Source organism: Lepidochelys kempii, chromosome 11 (genome assembly GCF_965140285.1).
Source record: "Lepidochelys kempii isolate rLepKem1 chromosome 11, rLepKem1.hap1, whole genome shotgun sequence".
Classification (NCBI taxonomy): Eukaryota; Metazoa; Chordata; order Testudines; family Cheloniidae; genus Lepidochelys; species Lepidochelys kempii.
The window spans coordinates 74,754,949-74,773,017 of NC_136390.1; the positions used below are offsets into that span (position 1 = coordinate 74,754,949).

The window sequence follows — 18,069 nt, forward strand, 5'->3', positions numbered from 1 at the left end:
ATATTGGCAACAAGAAGAAAGCCAAGGAAAGTGTGGGCCCCTTACTGAATGAGGGAGGGAACCCAGTGACAGAAGATGTGGAAAAAGCTAATGTACTCAATGCTTTTTTTGCCTGTCTTCACGAACAAGGTCAGCTCCCAGACTGCTGCGCTGGGCATCACAACATGGGGAGTAGATGGCCAGCCCTCTGTGAAGAAAGAGGTGGTTAGGGACTATTTAGAAAAGCTGGATGTACACAAGTTCATGGGGCTGGACGAGTTGCATCCGAGAGTGCTAAAGGAATTGGCGGCTGTGATTGCAGAGCCATTAGCCATTATCTTTGAAAACTCGTGGCGAATGGGGGAAGTCCCAGATGACTGGAAAAAGGCTAATGTAGTGCCAATCTTTAAAAAAGTGAAGAAGAAGGATCCTGGGAACTACAGGCCAGTCAGCCTCACCTCAGTCCCCGGAAAAATCATGGAGCAGGTCCTCAAAGAATCAATCCTGAAGCACTTACATGAGAGGAAAGTGATCAGGAACAGTCAGCATGGATTCCCCAAGGGAAGGTCATGCCTGACTAATCTAATCGCCTTCTATGATGAGATTACTGGTTCTGTGGATGAAGGGAAAGCAGTGGATGTATTGTTTCTTGACTTTAGCAAAGCTTTTGACACGGACTCCCACAGTATTCTTGTCAGCAAGTTAAAGAAGTATGGGCTGGATGAATGCACTATAAGGTGGGTAGAAAGTTGGCTAGATTGTCGGGCTCAACAGGTAGTGATCAATGGCTCCATGTCTAGTTGGCAGCCAGTGTCAAGTGGAGTGCCCCAGGGGTCGGTCCTGGGGCCAGTTTTGTTCAATATCTTCATAAATGATCTGGAGGATGGTGTGGATTGCACTCTCAGCAAATTTGCGGATGATACTAAACTAGGAGGAGTGGTAGATACGCTGGGGGGCAGGGAGAGGATACAGAGGGACCTAGACAAATTGGAGGATTGGGCCAAAAGAAATCTGATGATGTTCAATAAGGATAAGTGCAGGGTCCTGCACTTAGGACGGAAGAACCCAATGCACAGCTACAGACTAGGGACCGAATGGTTAGGCAGCAGTTCTGCGGAAAAGAACCTAGGGGTGACAGTGGACGAGAAGCTGGATATGAGTCAGCAGTGTGCCCTTGTTGCCAAGAAGGCCAATGGCGTTTTGGGATGTATAAGTAGGGGCATAGCCAGCAGATCGAGGGACGTGATCGTTCCCCTCTATTTGACATTGGTGAGGCCTCATCTGGAGTACTGTGTCCAGTTTTGGACCCCGCACTACAAGAAGGATGTGGATAAATTGGAGAGAGTCCAGCGAAGGGCAACAAAAATGATTAGGGGTCTGGAACACATGACTTATGAGGAGAGGCTGAGGGAACTGGGATTGTTTAGTCTGCAGAAGAGAAGAATGAGGGGGGATTTGATAGCTGCTTTCAACTACCTGAAAGGGGGTACCAAAGAGGATGGCTCTAGACTGTTCTCAATGGTAGCAGATGACCGAACAAGGAGTAATGGTCTCAAGTTGCAGTGGGGGAGGTTTAGGTTGGATATTAGGAAAAATTTTTTCACTAGGAGGGTGGTGAAACACTGGAATGCGTTACCTAGGGAGGTGGCAGAATCTCCTTCCTTAGAAGTTTTTAAGGTCAGGCTTGACAAAGCCCTGGCTGGGATGATTTAATTGGGGATTGGTCCTGCTTTGAGCAGGGGGTTGGACTAGATGACCTCCTGAGGTCCCTTCCAACCCTGATATTCTACGATTCTATGAAATATGCAGTAAAGAGCAGGTAGCTAAAGGCTCAAAAGGACAATTTCAAGTTTAGATCCCATTAGGGAACAGGATCTTGTTCCTGAGGATACATCTTTCCAAGTCTTTCAAACATCTTCTTGACATTCTATTAGAAAAGACAGCAGTTATCCACCTGAAGGTGGAAGGCCAAGATAGTCCCATCAAGGTCTACTTAGCAACTAACAAAACAAACCTTGCTGTTTCAGAGACTGGTTTGGCATCCTCGATTCCACCACCAAAATGGTTGCTTAGCAACCCCAGGATGCTTAGATGGACCAGGAAATTCTGAAGCAGCAGCAAGAGCCAGTTTGCGTCTATAACTCCTATTCATTTTCCTCCATATAGCTTGACAAGGTGCAGAAGTGGGGTAGCTGTGGGACAGCTGAGGACAAAAGTGCTTCCTAGACTTCAGAGTCATCTTAGAGTCCTTTAAGCTGTGAAGTTTATCATCAGTCTGAGATGAAAAGAGGGATGACCTTCAAATAGCAGGTCCTACAGAGTCTGCTCAACCTTCTGGGGCAACTCCAAAGACTGTAGACATGAGCACCTGCGTATGGTGATGGCAGAGGCAATGGTCCTAGCAGCTGAATCAGCCATGTCCAAACCAGCCTGAAGTGATGTTCTTGACATTCACTTCCCTTCATCTATCAGTGAAAGAAACTCCTGCTTAGAATCCTCAGCCAACTTGTTTCAGGATCCCGACAAGGGAAGTCAGGGCCTAGGGTCAGAGCAGGGGCAAACCCGAGGCTAGGAGTTGCAGAGGAGTTTGGAGTAAGGGCCAGGCCAGGGTTGATAACAAGGGTCAGAGTCTGAATCAGGAGGCAAAGTCCATATCAAGCCAAGGTTAAACGAGGAATTCAAGACCAAGGAGCAGGAATGGTCATGGCAGCTTCAGAAGATCCACGCTGTTGCCTGGACACTTCCTGGAACTCCTCTGGGATTTATATCGGGCAGAGAGCCAATCGGGAGATATGGGGCTGCCATCTGTAAAACCTTTGAGGCGGAACTTCCCATGGTCTGTGTCCACGGTGGGTCACGGGAAGCAGAGTGCAAGTTGATTGCAGCTGCCGCTGGGTGCCAGCCTGGAGATGTCAGCTGCCTGGTAGCTCTACAGGCCCAGGTTCTAGATCCATGAGGCCTTACAACTTGTCCTTAAATTTTAGAATGGCGTCCCAGATATTAGAGTTATATCGCCCTAATAAAGCCTCCTGGTTAGTGAGTCTAAGCTGTAACCCTGCCATAGAATAATTTCTTCTACCGAACAACTCAAGCTTTTTAGCACTCCTTGATTTAGGGGTAGATGTCAGTTGCCCCGGAGCTCCCTCTCATCATCAGCTGAGACTAGTGACCCCAGAGAGGGATGGGAATAAAAGTGCTCAAAACCTCGGAGGGTTCATAATATTTATGCTCCACTCATTTAGATGTGGGAAGGAGTGAGGAGGAAGTTTGCCAGAGAGAGACTTGATAGGTTCTAAAATTTCCTCATTAAATTGGCAGTGCCACCGAGATGGAGCGGCAGAGGCCAGAATATCAATGAGACAGGGAAAAGATTCCCTGACCTCCTCTACCTGAATGTCCAAGGCCACCCTTTTTAAGAGCTGCTGGTGGACCCTCTAGTCATCAGAAGGGGGCAAAGGCAACCCTAAGGAAACTGCCTCACCTGGTGAGGAGAAAGATGAATCCAGCACAAGCTGGGGCTGTGCGTCCCTGTTCATTGCCCTGCCAAACGTTCATGGACACCTTCTTCCTGCTCTGTATTGGACCCAATAATGGGCTTGACGAGCTGACTCATCATGTTTAGCTGAGGAAACTGAACTTTGGGAGGGTGATCTGGAAACAGGGGGAGCCCCCATGGGTTCCAGAAGGGCAACTGAAAGGGCACTGGACCCCAAAGTCTTGCAGGTCACATGTCCATGTCAGCACCACTCACAGGATCTAGCAAGTGTACCCTGGGTCGTAAGGTTTAGGAGGGGGAACAGCAAGACACACACTGCAGCTGGGAAACATAAGAGCAAAGGTCCGAGTCAGCAGAAGAGTCACCTTCTCCTGACCAAGGAGGGGCGAATCCAGTCACTGCCAGGGACTGGTGCCAAGAGTCCAGGGAAGAGTGAAGGATAAGAGCTCCAAGACTTCACTTCAGTACCGGGCAAATTGGTTGAAACCATCATAAAGAACAAAATTGTCAGACACATAGATGAACAAAATTTGTAGGGAAATAGTTAACATGGCTTTTGTAAAGAGAAATCATCCCTCACCAATGTACCAGAATTCTTTGAGGGGGTCAACAAGCATGCGGACAAAGGAGATCCAGTGGATATAGTGTATTTAGATTTTCGGAAAGCCTTTAACAAGGTCCCTCACCAAAGGCTCTTAAGCAAAATTAGCAGTCATGGGATAAGAGGGAAGGTTCTCTCATGAATTGGTAACTGGTTAAAGGATAGGAAACGAAGGGTAGGAATAAATGATCAGTTTTCAGAATGGAGAGAGGTAAATAGTGGTGTCCCCCAGGGATCTGTACTGGACTCAGTCCTATTTAACATATTCATAAATGATCTGGAAAAAGGGGTAAACAGTGAGGTGGCAAAATTTGCAGAGGATACAAAACTACTCAAGATAGTGAAGTCCCAAGCAGACTGTGAAGAGCAACAAAAGGATCTCACAAAACTGGGTGACTAGGCGACAAAATGGCAGATGAAATTTAATGTTGATAAATGCAAAGTAATGCACACTGGAAAACATAATCCTAACTATACATATACAACGATGGGGTCTAAATTAGCTGTTACCACTCAAGAAAGATCTTGGAGTCATTGTGGATAGTTCTCTGAAATCATCCACTCAGCATGCAGCGGCAGTCAAAAAAAGCGAACAGAACGTTGGGAATCATCAAGAATGCATCCGATGAAGTGAGCTGTAGTTCACGAAAGCTTATGCTCAAATAAATTGGTTAGTCTCTAAGGTGCCACAAGTACTCCTTTTCTTTTTATCAAGAAAGGGATAGATAATAAGACAGAAAATATCATATTGCCTCTATATAAATCCATGGTATGCCCACACCTTGAATACAGCGTGCAGATGTGGTCACCACATCTCAAAAAAAGATATTGGAATTGGGAAAGGTTCAGAAAAGAGCAACAAAAATGATTAGGGGTATAGAATGGCTTCTGTATGAGGAGAGATTAATAAAACTGGGACTTTTCAGCTTGGGAAAGAGGCGACTAAGGGGGGATATGATAGAGGTCTATAAAATCATGAGTGGTATAGAGAAAGTAAATAAGGAAGTGTTATTTACTCCTTCTCATAACTCAAGAACTAGGGGTCACCAAATGAAATTAATAAGCAGCAGGTTTAAAACAAACACAAGAAAGTATTTTTTCATGCAATGCACTGTCAAACCTCTGGAATTCCTTGCCAGAGGGTGTTGTGAAGGCCAATACTATAACGGGGTTCAAAAGGGAGCTAGATAGGTCCACCAATAGCTATTAGTCAGTATGGGTAGGAATGGTATCCCTAGCCTCTGTTTGCCAGATGCTGGGATTCGGTGACAGGACATGGATCACTTGATGATAACCTGTCTCTTCATTCCCTTTGGAGCACTTGCCATTGGCCACTGTCAGAGGACAGGATACTGGGCTTGATGGACCTTTGGTCTGACCTAGAATGGCCGTTCTTCTGTTCTAAGACACAGGAGATTGACTCAGTGCTGGGAACTGCACTGAGGAGCTGGCACCAAGTGGTCAATCGATACCATATAAGCGATCTGCACCGCTGCCCTGATAAGCTCAGCAAGTCCATTGCAGCTTAAAACATCTCTGGAGTAGATGTACTGGGATAGTCTTTGACTGATGTGCAATAGGCGTAGACAGTGTTGGAACTGATGAAGATGCTTCTTCAGGCCCCAGACTCGACAGTCCCTGCCCCAGCACCAGAGTCAACGGTGCTGATATAGCTGATGATGAGTGGAGGAGTGCTTCAGTTTTGATTGCACTCTACTCTACACTGTCCCCTTTCTTGGCTGACTTAGCGACTGGGGATCTGCATCTCCCAGCAGCGTCCTTGGAAGCCTTCTGCTTCTTCCTGGGCACAGGCAAGGGAGAGCAGTGCCAGGATTCAGTCAGTATCGGAGCCTCACTTCTTCAGATGCTGAAATGCTCAGTACCATCTCCAATCGAGACGGCTCTGAAGATAGTCTCAGAACAGTCTCTATCAAAAGAAACTCCAGTCTGGTCTCTAGATCTTTCTTGGTTCTAGACTTGAAGTCCTTGCAAATCTGGTACCAATCCTTATATGAAACTCACTCAAGCATTTCAAACAACTAAAGTGAGGGTCACCCACAGGCAAAGGCTTCAGTCATGCCAGGCAAGGCTTGAAGCCCAGTGACTGAAGCATTCCTCAGTACTTATAACAGATCCCCAACCTTGGGGAACCGAGAAAGAACTAACAGACACTAAACTAACTCAACAAACACCAACTATCCCTAATAACTGTACAAACATGTAACTATATACAAGAAAAAACATGCTGAGAGCTCTTGCTAATGCAAGACCAACAGATTCGAACCATCATCATGCGAAGTAAGAAGAAACTGAGGCGAGAGAGGTTTCAAGGGCAGCTTGGCCCTATCTGCATGCAGTGGCATGTGGTAGCAGAGGGCACTCAAGCTGCCCCAATGGGTAGCACTGAGGAAAAAATTTCCGACAACTATGCCTAGAGGGTGCACCCACCAAGAGCAGAACACACATGTGCAATCACTCAAAGAACCACCTTTGCTGTCTTGCCTGGACATATAGAGGAAATGTAAATTTGGATTTGGAAAGACTGAAAAAAATAAGGCAATTGAAAAGGAGAGTTCTGTACCTCAGTAGTATCGAACTTGGGAAATGCATTAATGTAATGTACATCTCATTATTTCATTCTCAATCTGTGCACTGTAATTGAAAATAGTACCATTTACATCAAAGCATGCTATAAACTAACACAGTAACATTGAATTCAACAAAAATTACAAACTGGAAATAACTGTTCATTAAGACAATGAAGTCAACCATATCTAGGAGTACTGGGCTGAATCATCTGATACATCTTCTTAATGCAGACTATCATTAGCAGCAATTTCTTGCCAGAAGTGTCCTTATCTGCTCTCAAGTCAATTGCCTTCTTCAGACCTGTTACAGTTAGGTTAGAAAGGAACAGAGAGATAGGAACGGACCTTTGGTTGACGTGAGGTGGAAGATCATTAGATACTTCGCCATTCTCGGACACCATTGGCTTCTCAGAGGCACGGTTTCCAGCTTCTCCTTCTATTAAAAGGAAACACCACCACAGCTTAGTCATAATTACAAGTTTGAAATGTAAATCTAAGATTTTGTACTGCATTATTTTACATTTTATCAAAGCTCATCAGTGTGCCAGTTAACTAAATCCACTACAAAAGAAACACTGAGTTTATTTTTTAAAATTTATTTGTAACCAAAACCTTTTAAGACTGAAATATTTAAAACTATTTAAATATTGAACTTACAGTTCAAATGGATATTGAGAAATAATACTATACTCCAGTATGGTTCGAGTCTGGGGCGTGAAGAAGCACCTTCATCAGTTCCAACACTGTCTATACTCTAACTCTTCACATTTGTTCACAGTACTGTGACCTTTTCCATTTGGAAAAAGATGGCTACTTACCTGTAGCATAATTGTTGTTCTTTGAGATGTGGGTGCAGACATGTATTTCACTCAGGTGTGCACACGCCCAGACACCAAGGCGAAGAACTTTGCCTAGTAATACATGCAAGGGCGGAGCTAGTGCCCTTTCCCTCGTAGGTTCTACCATGGCTATATAAGGGCAGCACCACCCCAACCCTCCCTCTGTTCCTTTACACCAAAACTGAGGCTGGAAACTCTGATGCAGAGGGGATGAAAAGAAGGAAAGGTTACTCACCCTGTAACTGTAATTCTTCAAGTTGTGTCCCCCAATGGGGTGCTCCACTTCAGGTGCAGATGCACCTCTGAGCAGTTATTTTCATTAGCAGTCTGTTGGGCTATTGTGGAAGCATTTGTGATTAAAGTTCTGGTTCGTGGAAGAAAGGCAAAAGGGACCCCTTTGAAACACACTGCTGTGCTCTATCCATGATTGTAGTGAGTCCAGTAGCTCTAAGGATACTCAGAAAAGGGTGTCCAATGACTAGCAACTTGGGTGACGGACCAACCTCAGACACAACTGATGAGGGCAAAGAGCCTCTCCTGCTGTGCCTTGGAAATACACGAGGCCATATGGCCCAGTAATCTCAGGCATACACAGACCATGGTTGAAGGATGGAATTGGAGAGCCAGACAAAGGTGCCAAATTGTCTGGAATTGTTCTTACCAGAGAAAGACCCTAGACTTTGTAAAGTCTAATAGGGCCCCAATTAATTCAATTTTTTGAGTTGAGTTGGGATTAGAATTTAATTTTCCTTTGTTCAGGATCAGACCCAGCTAACCAAAAAGGTCCAAGTGAACTGGACATGAATGATGACCTGCTTCTTGGATGTGCCTTTCACCAGCCAATTGTCCAAGTACAGAGAGACATGAACCCCTCTCCTTCTGAGAAAGGCTGCCGCCACCATCACAGTCACCCAATCTGGTAAAGACCCACAGGACTGAAGATAGACCAAAGGGGAGAACTGTGTACCGGCAGTGTTGGCCAGTAACAAGAAATCTCAGAATCTTTGTGTGGCCTGGGAAGATTCCTCATTTGAAAATAAGCATATTGGAGAAAGACATCAGCAAACCAGACATTATAATTCAGTGCAGAAAGAACAGTAGTCAGGGTAATCACAGAGATCAAGGATAGGTCTCTCTCCTTCCTTGGACTTAGGGATCAGGAAGTACTGGGAGTAGAATCCTTTTCCATGAACATAAGGAGGAAGCTCCTCTATGACCCCATAGCACACAGGGTTTGCACCTGCTGAGTAAACAATGATAGGAAAGAGACTGGATATGAACTGAATAGCATAATCCGATCACATAGTGCTAAGGACCTACCTGTCTGTAATTATAGCCACCCAAGTACTACAGAAGCGGGACAACCTGTCCCGGAACAGAAAGGACAGGAAAGTGATGTTCCAAGATGGAGTCCTGCTCTTGAGACTCAAGTCAAATAGGCTGTCAAGTCCACGAGACAAGAAGATGGGCCATGTGGCTAGAATTAGACCCAGAAAGTCTTCTCTGCAATTTGTGCCCCTTTCTGGAGAAATCCTGCTACCTCATAGAGTAGAGGACTGATGGAAATATCGCTGAGGGGGATATTGCTGCTGTTGTCGATGGCTACCAAAGCCATGTCTCCTTGGGGCCTGCACATAAATCCTCAAGGAGCACGGGGGGTTTGGAGGTCTTTAAAGGAATGCAATGTCTCGTCATTTCTCTCAGTAATGATGAGGTGACTAAAAACAGCAAGTCCTCTATGCTCTGCTAGATTTCACAAGCTATGACAGGGTTTTGCAACCATATAAGATCCTTCTCATTGTAAAGACTGAAGCCACTAGCCTGGATGAAGCATCCACTATATATCCAGAGCTGACTGTAATGATGTCTTCGTCACTAAACGGCCTTCTGCAACAAAAGCCTTGAACTCCTCCCTGAAGGATTCTGGTAACTTATCCACAAATTTGGACATGGGGTCCCAGTTCACAAAGTCATTTTTATACAATAGCACATGCTGGTTGGCAATACACATCTGCATGGGGGACCTGATGAAAAGAGATCCCTCTTCCTTCTGACGAGGAAACTGCGCTCAGCTGAGAAGATCCAGCCTGTACTAGTTCAGGCCCCTCAGTACCTCTGACGGGCCTGATGCTCCAGAGTGGTCCCCAGTGCAGAGGCAGAGCTCAGGGCCTGCTTGAGAAGATGCTGCTTTAATCTTAAGTCTCAAGCCACCTGTGTCCTCTTTTTTAAAAAGCTTACAGATGGAGCACCTTTCTCTAATATGCCCTTCCCCCAGACATCATAAACGTCAAGTGTGGGGGACGTTATTGGGGTAGCTACCCTACACAAAGGACAAACTTTAAACCCTGGTAAGGGCATTCCACCAGGAGAAACTACCTAATTAATTACTATTACTACTACTAACTATTATGACTAACAGGTACTACTAACCAACTATAACTATTTTCCAAAGAAACAGAAAAAACTGTGAAGGTAAGTGCGGGGTTTAAAAAAAAAAATCTCACCGAAGACTCACTGCCTACAGCAAGCATCCGAGAAGGAACTGAGGCGGGTGAGGGCAGTGCTGCCCTTATATAGCCACGGGAGGGGCTATGAGGGAAAAGGGTGCAAGGTCTGTCCCTACAGGTACTGCTAGGCAAAATTCTCCAGCTTTGATGTGCTAGGCATGCTCACACAGTTGCAACCACATGAAGAACAAGGATTTCACTCTCTCCTCCAGTTCTTCGAAAGTAACATAGCAAATTTTTCCTCTTAACTTCAGATTTGTTCATTATACAAGGTACATATGAGAGAGGAGATGAAGTTCATAAAAAAGATTATGTTCCATACATTAGGACATTTAAAATCTATTGCAATTACAAGCTTCTATTTCATTCCATTAAATATTTACATTTGCTGTTTCCCCTCTAACAGTGTTCATAGAATCATAGAATATCAGGGTTGGAAGGGACCTCAGGAGGTCACTTAGTCCAACCCCCTGCTCAAAGCAGGACCAATCCCCAACTAAATCATCCCAGCCAGGCCTTTGTCAAGCCTGACCTTATAAACCTCTAAGGAAGAAGATTCCACCACCTCCCTAGGTAACACATTCCAGTGTTTCTCCACCCTCCTAGTGAAAAAGTTTTTCCTAATTTCCAACCTAAACCGCCCCCACTGCACCTTGAGACCATTACTCCTTGTTCTGTCCTCTGCTACCACTGAGAACAGTCTAGAGCCCTTCTCTTTGGAACCCCCTTTCAGGTAGTTGAAAGCAGCTATCAAATCCCCCCTCATTCTTCTCTTCCGCAGACTAAACAATCCCAGTTCCCTCAGCCTGTCCTCATAAGTCATGTGTTCCAGTCCCCTAATCATTTTTGTTGCCCTCCACTGGATGCTTTCCAGTTTTTCCACATCCTTCTTGTAGTGCGGGGCCCAAAACTGGATACAGTACTCCAGATGAGGCCTCACCAATGTCAAATAGAGGGGAAAGATCACGTCCCTCGATCTGCTGGCAATGCTCCTACTTATACATCTCAAAATGCTGTTAGCATTTCCAATTAGTTAGTGATTCCAATTCTTGTTTAGTTATAGTTACATGATTATGATCTCAGTACAGTTGATGCCACGTATTATAAAGATTACTCTAATAAAATACAACTAATCTCCCACCCCGACCCTTGAATGGAATACAAAACTAGTCTGGTCAAAGGGAATCTCAACATTTCCTCATGCTAAACCTATGGAGATTGTCTTCTGAATCTGTCTTTTTCAAGCTGAGTTTAAATAGACATAAGAATGGCCCTACTGGATCAGACCAAAGGTCCATCTAGACCAGTATCCTGTCTTCTGACAGTGACCAATGCCAGGTCCCCCAGAGGGAATGAGCAGAACAGGTAATCATCAAGTGATCCACTCCCAGCTACTGTCAAACAGAGGCTAGGGACTCGATCCCTGCCCATCCTGGCTAATAGCCATTGATGGACCTTTCCTCCATGAATTTATCTAGTTCTTTTTCTGTTCTCTCTGACAAATAACTGTGCAGGTTAGCAGGATATAAACAGTTCCTCAGGCTTTGCAACAGTATTTCTGTGGATACTTTTTATAAGTAAACATAAAAATTAGAAAAAACAATATTAGGAGGCAGAAAGCATTCGATACCCTTACAACCAATCTTAAAATTTGTATAAACAGATATTTAATGACTTTTCCTATTTAGTATTGATGTGTTCAGATAGTGCTCTAAGAGAAGACTAACCCTCTATAAGAGGTTTGTCTTCTGCCCCCATAAACTTTAGTTCTGATACCTCCGAAGAATGGCTCCGTCCCAGTAAACCAGGCTTTGAGTCATCAAGGTATTTATGCATATGCCTAACTTTGAGCATGTGTGCCACCACTGCCCTCAATGGGGCTACTCGCATGTTTAAGTACTTTGCTGACTGGGATATCATTTGTTCACTTTTCTTAACTTTTTTATTTTTACCCTGAGCCCTGAACAATTCATTTATTATCAGTAAGACATCCCCTTTCTTTTTTCATTGGCAAATAGATAGTAAGGATTTTTTAAAGTTAATTTTAACTTAATGCAGCACCCAGCCATTTTGAATACGTAGTCTACTGATTTACTTCGTTAGAGTAAAAGAATAGGCATGAACACATTTAATGTACAAAAATGCTACTTTAACACTAAAGTTGATAGTACAAACTAATGAATAAGGAAATTAGGAGTTAACAAGCCATATCACCCTTAAGCAAGAGAGGACAAATAGTTCAGTGACTTAATATCTAGGCTAAGAACAGGTTTTCTGATTCTCATTGCTGACTCTGACGGGCTTTGTGTGGCCCTCGCAAATCATGTAAGCCTTCCTGTTTCTCAGTTTCCTCATATATAAAATAGGCATAATATTTCTCTATCCCACACGAATGAAGAATACCACAGATTGCTTATAAAAGTAGGAAGTAACTTCTTAGTAAAGCACATGACAGTATGCATTAAGATCCACTGACTGAGAGACTGCACATATGCACAATACTAAGTTACTTAGAGACTACGGTGATGGAGCTTTAGAGAAGATTTAGGCAGCCTTAACTCAGAGTGCTTTGTTATGATTAGTGTGAAGGTCAGGCCTTTTTCTTTTTAATGACAGGTTTCAGAGTAGCAGCCGTGTTAGTCCGTATTCGCAAAAAGAAAAGGAGTACTTGTGGTACCTTAGAGACTAACAAATTTATTTGAGCATAAGCTTTCGTGAGCTACAGCTCACTTCATCGGATGCATTCAGTAGAAAATACAGGGGGGAGATTTATATACACAGAGAACAAGAAACAATGGGTTTCCATATTTAAGTGCTTACCAGCAGGAGAGCGGGGGTGGGGGGGGAACCTTTTGTAGTGATAATCAAGGTGGGCCATTTCCAGCAGTTGACAAGAATGTGTGAGGAACAGTGGGGGGTGGAGGGGGGGAAATAAACATGGGGAAATCGTTTTACTTTGTGTAATGACCCATCCACTCCCAGTCTCTATTCAAGCCTAAGTTAATTGTATCCAGTTTGCAAATTAATTCCAATTCAGCAGTCTCTCGTTGGAGTCTGTTTTTGAAGTTTTTTTGTTGTAATATTGCGACTTTTTAGGTCTGTAATCGAGTGACCAAAGAGATTGAAGTGTTCTCTGACTGGTTTTTGAATGTTCTAATTCTTGACATCTGATTTGTGTCCATTTATTCTTTTACGTAGAGACTGTCCAGTTTGACCAATGTACATAGCAGAGGGGCATTGCTGGCACATATCACATTGGTAGATGTGCAGGTGAACGAGCCTCTGATAGTGTGGCTGATGTGATTAGGCCCTATGATGGTGTCCCCTGAATAGATATGTGAACACAGTTGGCAACGGGCTTTGTTGCAAGGATAGGTTCCTGGGCTAGTGGTTCTGTTGTGTGGTGTGTGTGGTTGCTGGTGAGTATTTGCTTCAGGTTGGGGGGCTGTCTGTAAGCAAGGACTGGCCTGTCTCCCAAGTTCTGTGACAGTGATGGGTCGTCCTTCAGGATAGGTTGTAGATCCTTGATGATGTGTTGGAGATGTTTTAGTTGGGGGCTGAAGGCGATGGCTAGTGGCGTTCTGTTATTTTCTTTGTTGGGCCTGTCCTGTAGTAGGTGACTTCTGGGTACTCTTCTGGCTCTGTCCATCTGTTTCTTCACTTCAGCAGGTGGGTATTGTAGTTGTAAGAATGCTTGACAGAGATCTTGTAGGTGTTTGTCTCTGAGGGGTTGGAGCAAATGCGGTTGTATCGTAGAGCTTGGCTGTAGACAATGGATGGTGTGGTGTGGTCTGGATGAAAGCTGGAGGCATGTAGGTAAGTATAGCGGTCAGTACGTTTCTGGTATAGGGTGTTTATGTGACCATCGCTTATTAGCACTGTAGTGTCCAGGAAGTGGATCTCTTGTGTGGACTGGTCCAGGCTGAGGTTGATGGTGGGATGGAAACTGTTGAAATTCCTCAAGGGCTTCTTTTCCATGGGTCCAGATGATGAAGATGTCGTCAGTGTAGCGCAAGTAGAGCAGGGGCATTAGGGGACGAGAACTGAGGAAGCGTTGTTCTGAGTCAGCCATAAAAATGTTGGCATACTGTGGGGCCATGCGGGTACCCATAGCAGTGCCACTGATCTGAAGGTATACATTGTCCCCAAATGTGAAATAGTTATGGGTGAGGACAAAGTCACAAAGTTCAGCCACCAGGTTAGCCGTGACATTATCGGAGATACTGTTCCCGACGGCGTGTAGTCCATCTTTGTGTGGAATGTTGGTGTAGAGGGCTTCTACATCCATAGTGGCCAGGATGGTGTTTTCAGGAAGATCACCGATGGATTGTAGTTTCCTCAGGAAGTCAGTGGTGTCTCGAAGATAGTTGGGAGTGCTGGTAGCATAGGGCCTGAGGAAGGAGTCTACAGAGCCAGACAATCCTACTGTCAGGGTGCCAATGTGCCACAAGTACTCCTTTTCTTTTTAATGTGTTCTATTTGGTTTATTAATGGCACAGTTTTACTATTCACACTGTAAAGCCATCACTTGGCATCATGATTTTCTTCTAACTTTGGGGGGAAGTGTGTGCATGGTTTTTCCTGGCCTCCGTGCACACCCAACTCCCATTAAAAGGTTCCCTGCAAGACTTTAAAATTAAGCGAGGAGTGCAGGCTGCTAACTGAATTTAGCCTTTAAAACAAAAATCAGCTGTACTCAAGTTAGCAACAGAGGGAAACCAGATATCTCAAAATGCATCCCTCTTTGATATAACAGCTACCAATAAACTCTGCTGGAGTACAGAGTTGGCCTAAAAGTAGCCAGGAAAATGGCATGGCTATTATATGGAGCAGTTACAGAGTCTTTAAAATATTATTTAACCTGGAGATGAAAACCATACTACATATAAAACTTCACTTTAGTGAACTCTTCTGGGCTCCTAAGTGCAACAGGGGGAAATGGTAGCTGCAACATCACAGCATAACAGACTGTGGAACATCACAGCAAAATACCAATGACTTTAAAGAGTTGGTATATTTCATTTTTCTAAAAGGCAGTTACTAGCAGAATTATCCATCCCATGCTATTTGGGAAGTAAATGTTGCAGATCAGCTTTAACATAAATTGAAGCCGTAAACACATAAATGGGGGCGGGGAGGGCACTGGGGGAAGGAGAGAGACCAATGTCTTTCTAAACTTGTACTTACATTAGGAAAGTGGAAGATGGAAATGCCACTGAAGTAGATGGTGAAGTAACTACCTACAGTATTTGCAAGGCAAGTTCCATGCAGTGTCTGCTTATTCTCAAAATATATAAAGCAGTTGTAATTTAAAAAAATAAACATACAGAAACACCACTTAGCCCTAAATACAGACCAACTCCTAGAGTAACTTATTATTTTTGACTTAGAACTACTTGAATAAAAAATTTAAAAAAGTGTGAAAACAGATAATTTTATATTTCATTTTTTGTTTATAAATTAAACGTTCTTTAATGTATACTGCTGTAAGTGTAAAAAATACACCATTAAAACCATAAAAATTATTTAATACTACAATGACAAATTTAATTTTAACTGTGGATAGGTATTTTGTGAGTGCTATTTATATTTCAGTGTAATCCTTACTATACCTGCATCACTGGCAGATTCCCCTGAAAAAAAAACAAACACACATTTATCAATCTTCAGATAAGAAATTCTATATCTTGCTAGAGAAAATAATGATCAAGTTAGACTTCTAGCACTAAAACAGAACTACAGAAAAGTACAACCCACAAAGGGATTGAATCATTACCACGGAGAGCAAATAATTTAGTGGAGTACTCCACGTATAGAATCACAGTCTGTTCTATGATGCTGTAGTTATTATGCAGAACACAGATTAGTGTCTTAATCATGGGCTGAAACAAATTTAATGAAAGACAAGAAACTCCTGTAGCTTTCACCTGACCAGACCATAGGGAGCTGCCTCACTTTGACATAAATGTAGCATAATCCACAATTACACTAACAAATGAAAGGTGTAAAGAAAAACTCAGAGATGAGAATATTTAGAAGCAGTCATCACAACATGCTTTGTGGTAAGCCCGAAGTTCCAGCACATTGATATGGATGAAGGCTTCCTATTCTGACCGCAGGCCCTACACCCTCAATGAGTCCTGATGCACACCCCAACCCAGAAGGGACGTGTCAGTAACCACTGACTTGGTCAGAGGGCCGAGCAAGGGGGACCCCGGCACAGATTGTGTGGGGACTCCCACCAATGAAGGGAATCTAGGACTGGCGGTGGGAGGTGAACCAACCTGACCAGAGGATGCAAGACAGGGCAGTAAACTCTCCTGAGCCATATCTGAAAGGGGCAGAAGGTGCAACCTGGTGAACTGGGCCACCTGTGTGCAGGCAGACACATGGCGCAACAAGCTCAGGCACACACAAACTGTTGTGGATGGCTGGGATTGCAGACTGAAGCAGATGCTGAATTGCCTGGAAGAGGTCGGTCGGCAGGAATGCTCTCAACCTCGTGGAGTCTAACATGGTCATATTAAACTCGACTTTTTGAGTAGAAGCCAAGATTGACTCTGCGGTTTTTAAAATGAGTCCCAGATGGTCAAGAAAATGCAACATGATATTGACGTGGGTGAGATCATCATCTCTGGAGCCACCCTTCAACCACCAGTTGTTGAGATACAAGAACATGTGGATTCCCTTCCTCCTGATATATTCCATGACCACCACCAGACATTTGGTGAAGACTTAGGGGGGCAAAAGAAAGGCTGAACAGGAGAACCGTATATTGAAAGTAGCATTTTCCTACTATGAAACACAGGAACTTCCTGTGGCTCAACAGAATGCCCACATGAAAGTACCCTTTCTGAAAGTCCAGACCAACGAACTAGTCATTCTGAGACTAGCGCAGGGAGGACAGTCAACAGTGTGACCATGTGGAGTCTCATGTACTTGATGAATTCGTTGAGGCCATGAAGGTCAAGACTAGGTTTTATCCCACCCATAGACTCCTCTCTCTTGTGGGGTCTATCCCACTCTTCCTAGGCCAGTCCCATTGTTTCGGGGGAAAAACTGCGCGAATCATAGAATATCAGGGTTGGAAGGGACCTCAGGAGATCATCTAGTCCAACCCCCTGCTCAAAGCAGGACCAATCCCCAATTAAATCATCCCAGCCAGGGCTTTGTCAAGCCTGACCTTAAAAACTTCTAAGGAAGGAGATTCTACCACCTCCCTAGGTAACGCATTCCAGTGTTTCACCACCCACCTAGTGAAAAAGTTTTTCCTAATATCCAACCTAAACCTCCCCCACTGCAACTTGAGACCATTACTCCTTGTCCTGTCCTCTTCTACCACTGAGAATAGTCTAGAACCATCCTCTTTGGAACCACCTCTCAGGTAGTTGAAAGCAGCTATCAAATCCCTCCTCATTCTTCTCTTCCGTAGACTAAACAATCCCAGTTCCCTCAGCCTCTCCTCATAAGTCATGTGTTCCAGACCCCTAATCATTTTTGTTGCCCTTCGCCGGACTCTCTCCAATTTTTCCACATCCTTCTTGTAGTGTGGGGCCCAAAACTGGACACAGTACTCCAGATGAGGCCTCACCAATGTCAAATAGAGGGGAACGATCACGTCCCTCGATCTGCTCGCCATGCCCCTACTTATACATCCCAAAATGCCATTGGCCTTCTTGGCAACAAGGGCACACTGCTGACTCATATCCAGCTTCTCGTCCACTGTCACCCCTAGGTCCTTTTCCGCAGAACTGCTGCCTAGCCATTCGGTCCCTAGTCTGTAGCGGTGCATTGGATTCTTCCATCCTAAGTGCAGGACCCTGCACTTATCCTTATTGAACCTCATCAGATTTCTTTTGGCCCAATCCTCCAATTTGTCTAGGTCCCTCTGTATCCTATCCCTACCTGCCACCTTATCTACCACTCCTCCTAGTTTAGTATCATCCGCAAATTTGTTAAGAGTGCAAGCCACACCATCCTCCAGATCATTTATGAAGATATTGAACAAAACCGGCCCCAGGACCGACCCTTGAGGCACTCCACTTGATACCGGCTGCCA

General features: G+C 44.3%; 1 protein-coding gene across 9 annotated transcripts in view; it reads right to left on the reverse strand.

Annotated features, from left to right (window-relative positions):
- Positions 1 to 18,069, reverse strand: part of TRAF3IP1 (TRAF3 interacting protein 1) — an 88,088-nt gene that overhangs the window by 37,263 nt on the left and 32,756 nt on the right. For 8 of the 9 annotated variants that reach the window (XR_012154393.1, XM_073306845.2, XM_073306849.2 and 5 more), the window contains 2 exons: positions 15,623 to 15,643; positions 7,010 to 7,100 (listed from right to left, as the gene is read on the reverse strand). Coding sequence is in view for 8 of the 9 variants with exons in the window: in XM_073306845.2 (XP_073162946.2) it covers positions 7,010 to 7,100; positions 15,623 to 15,643 (112 nt within the window). In the remaining variant the exon portion in view is untranslated. The remainder of the gene's footprint in view (positions 1 to 7,009; positions 7,101 to 15,622; positions 15,644 to 18,069) is intronic. The other variant, XM_073306844.2, reaches the window with a different exon arrangement.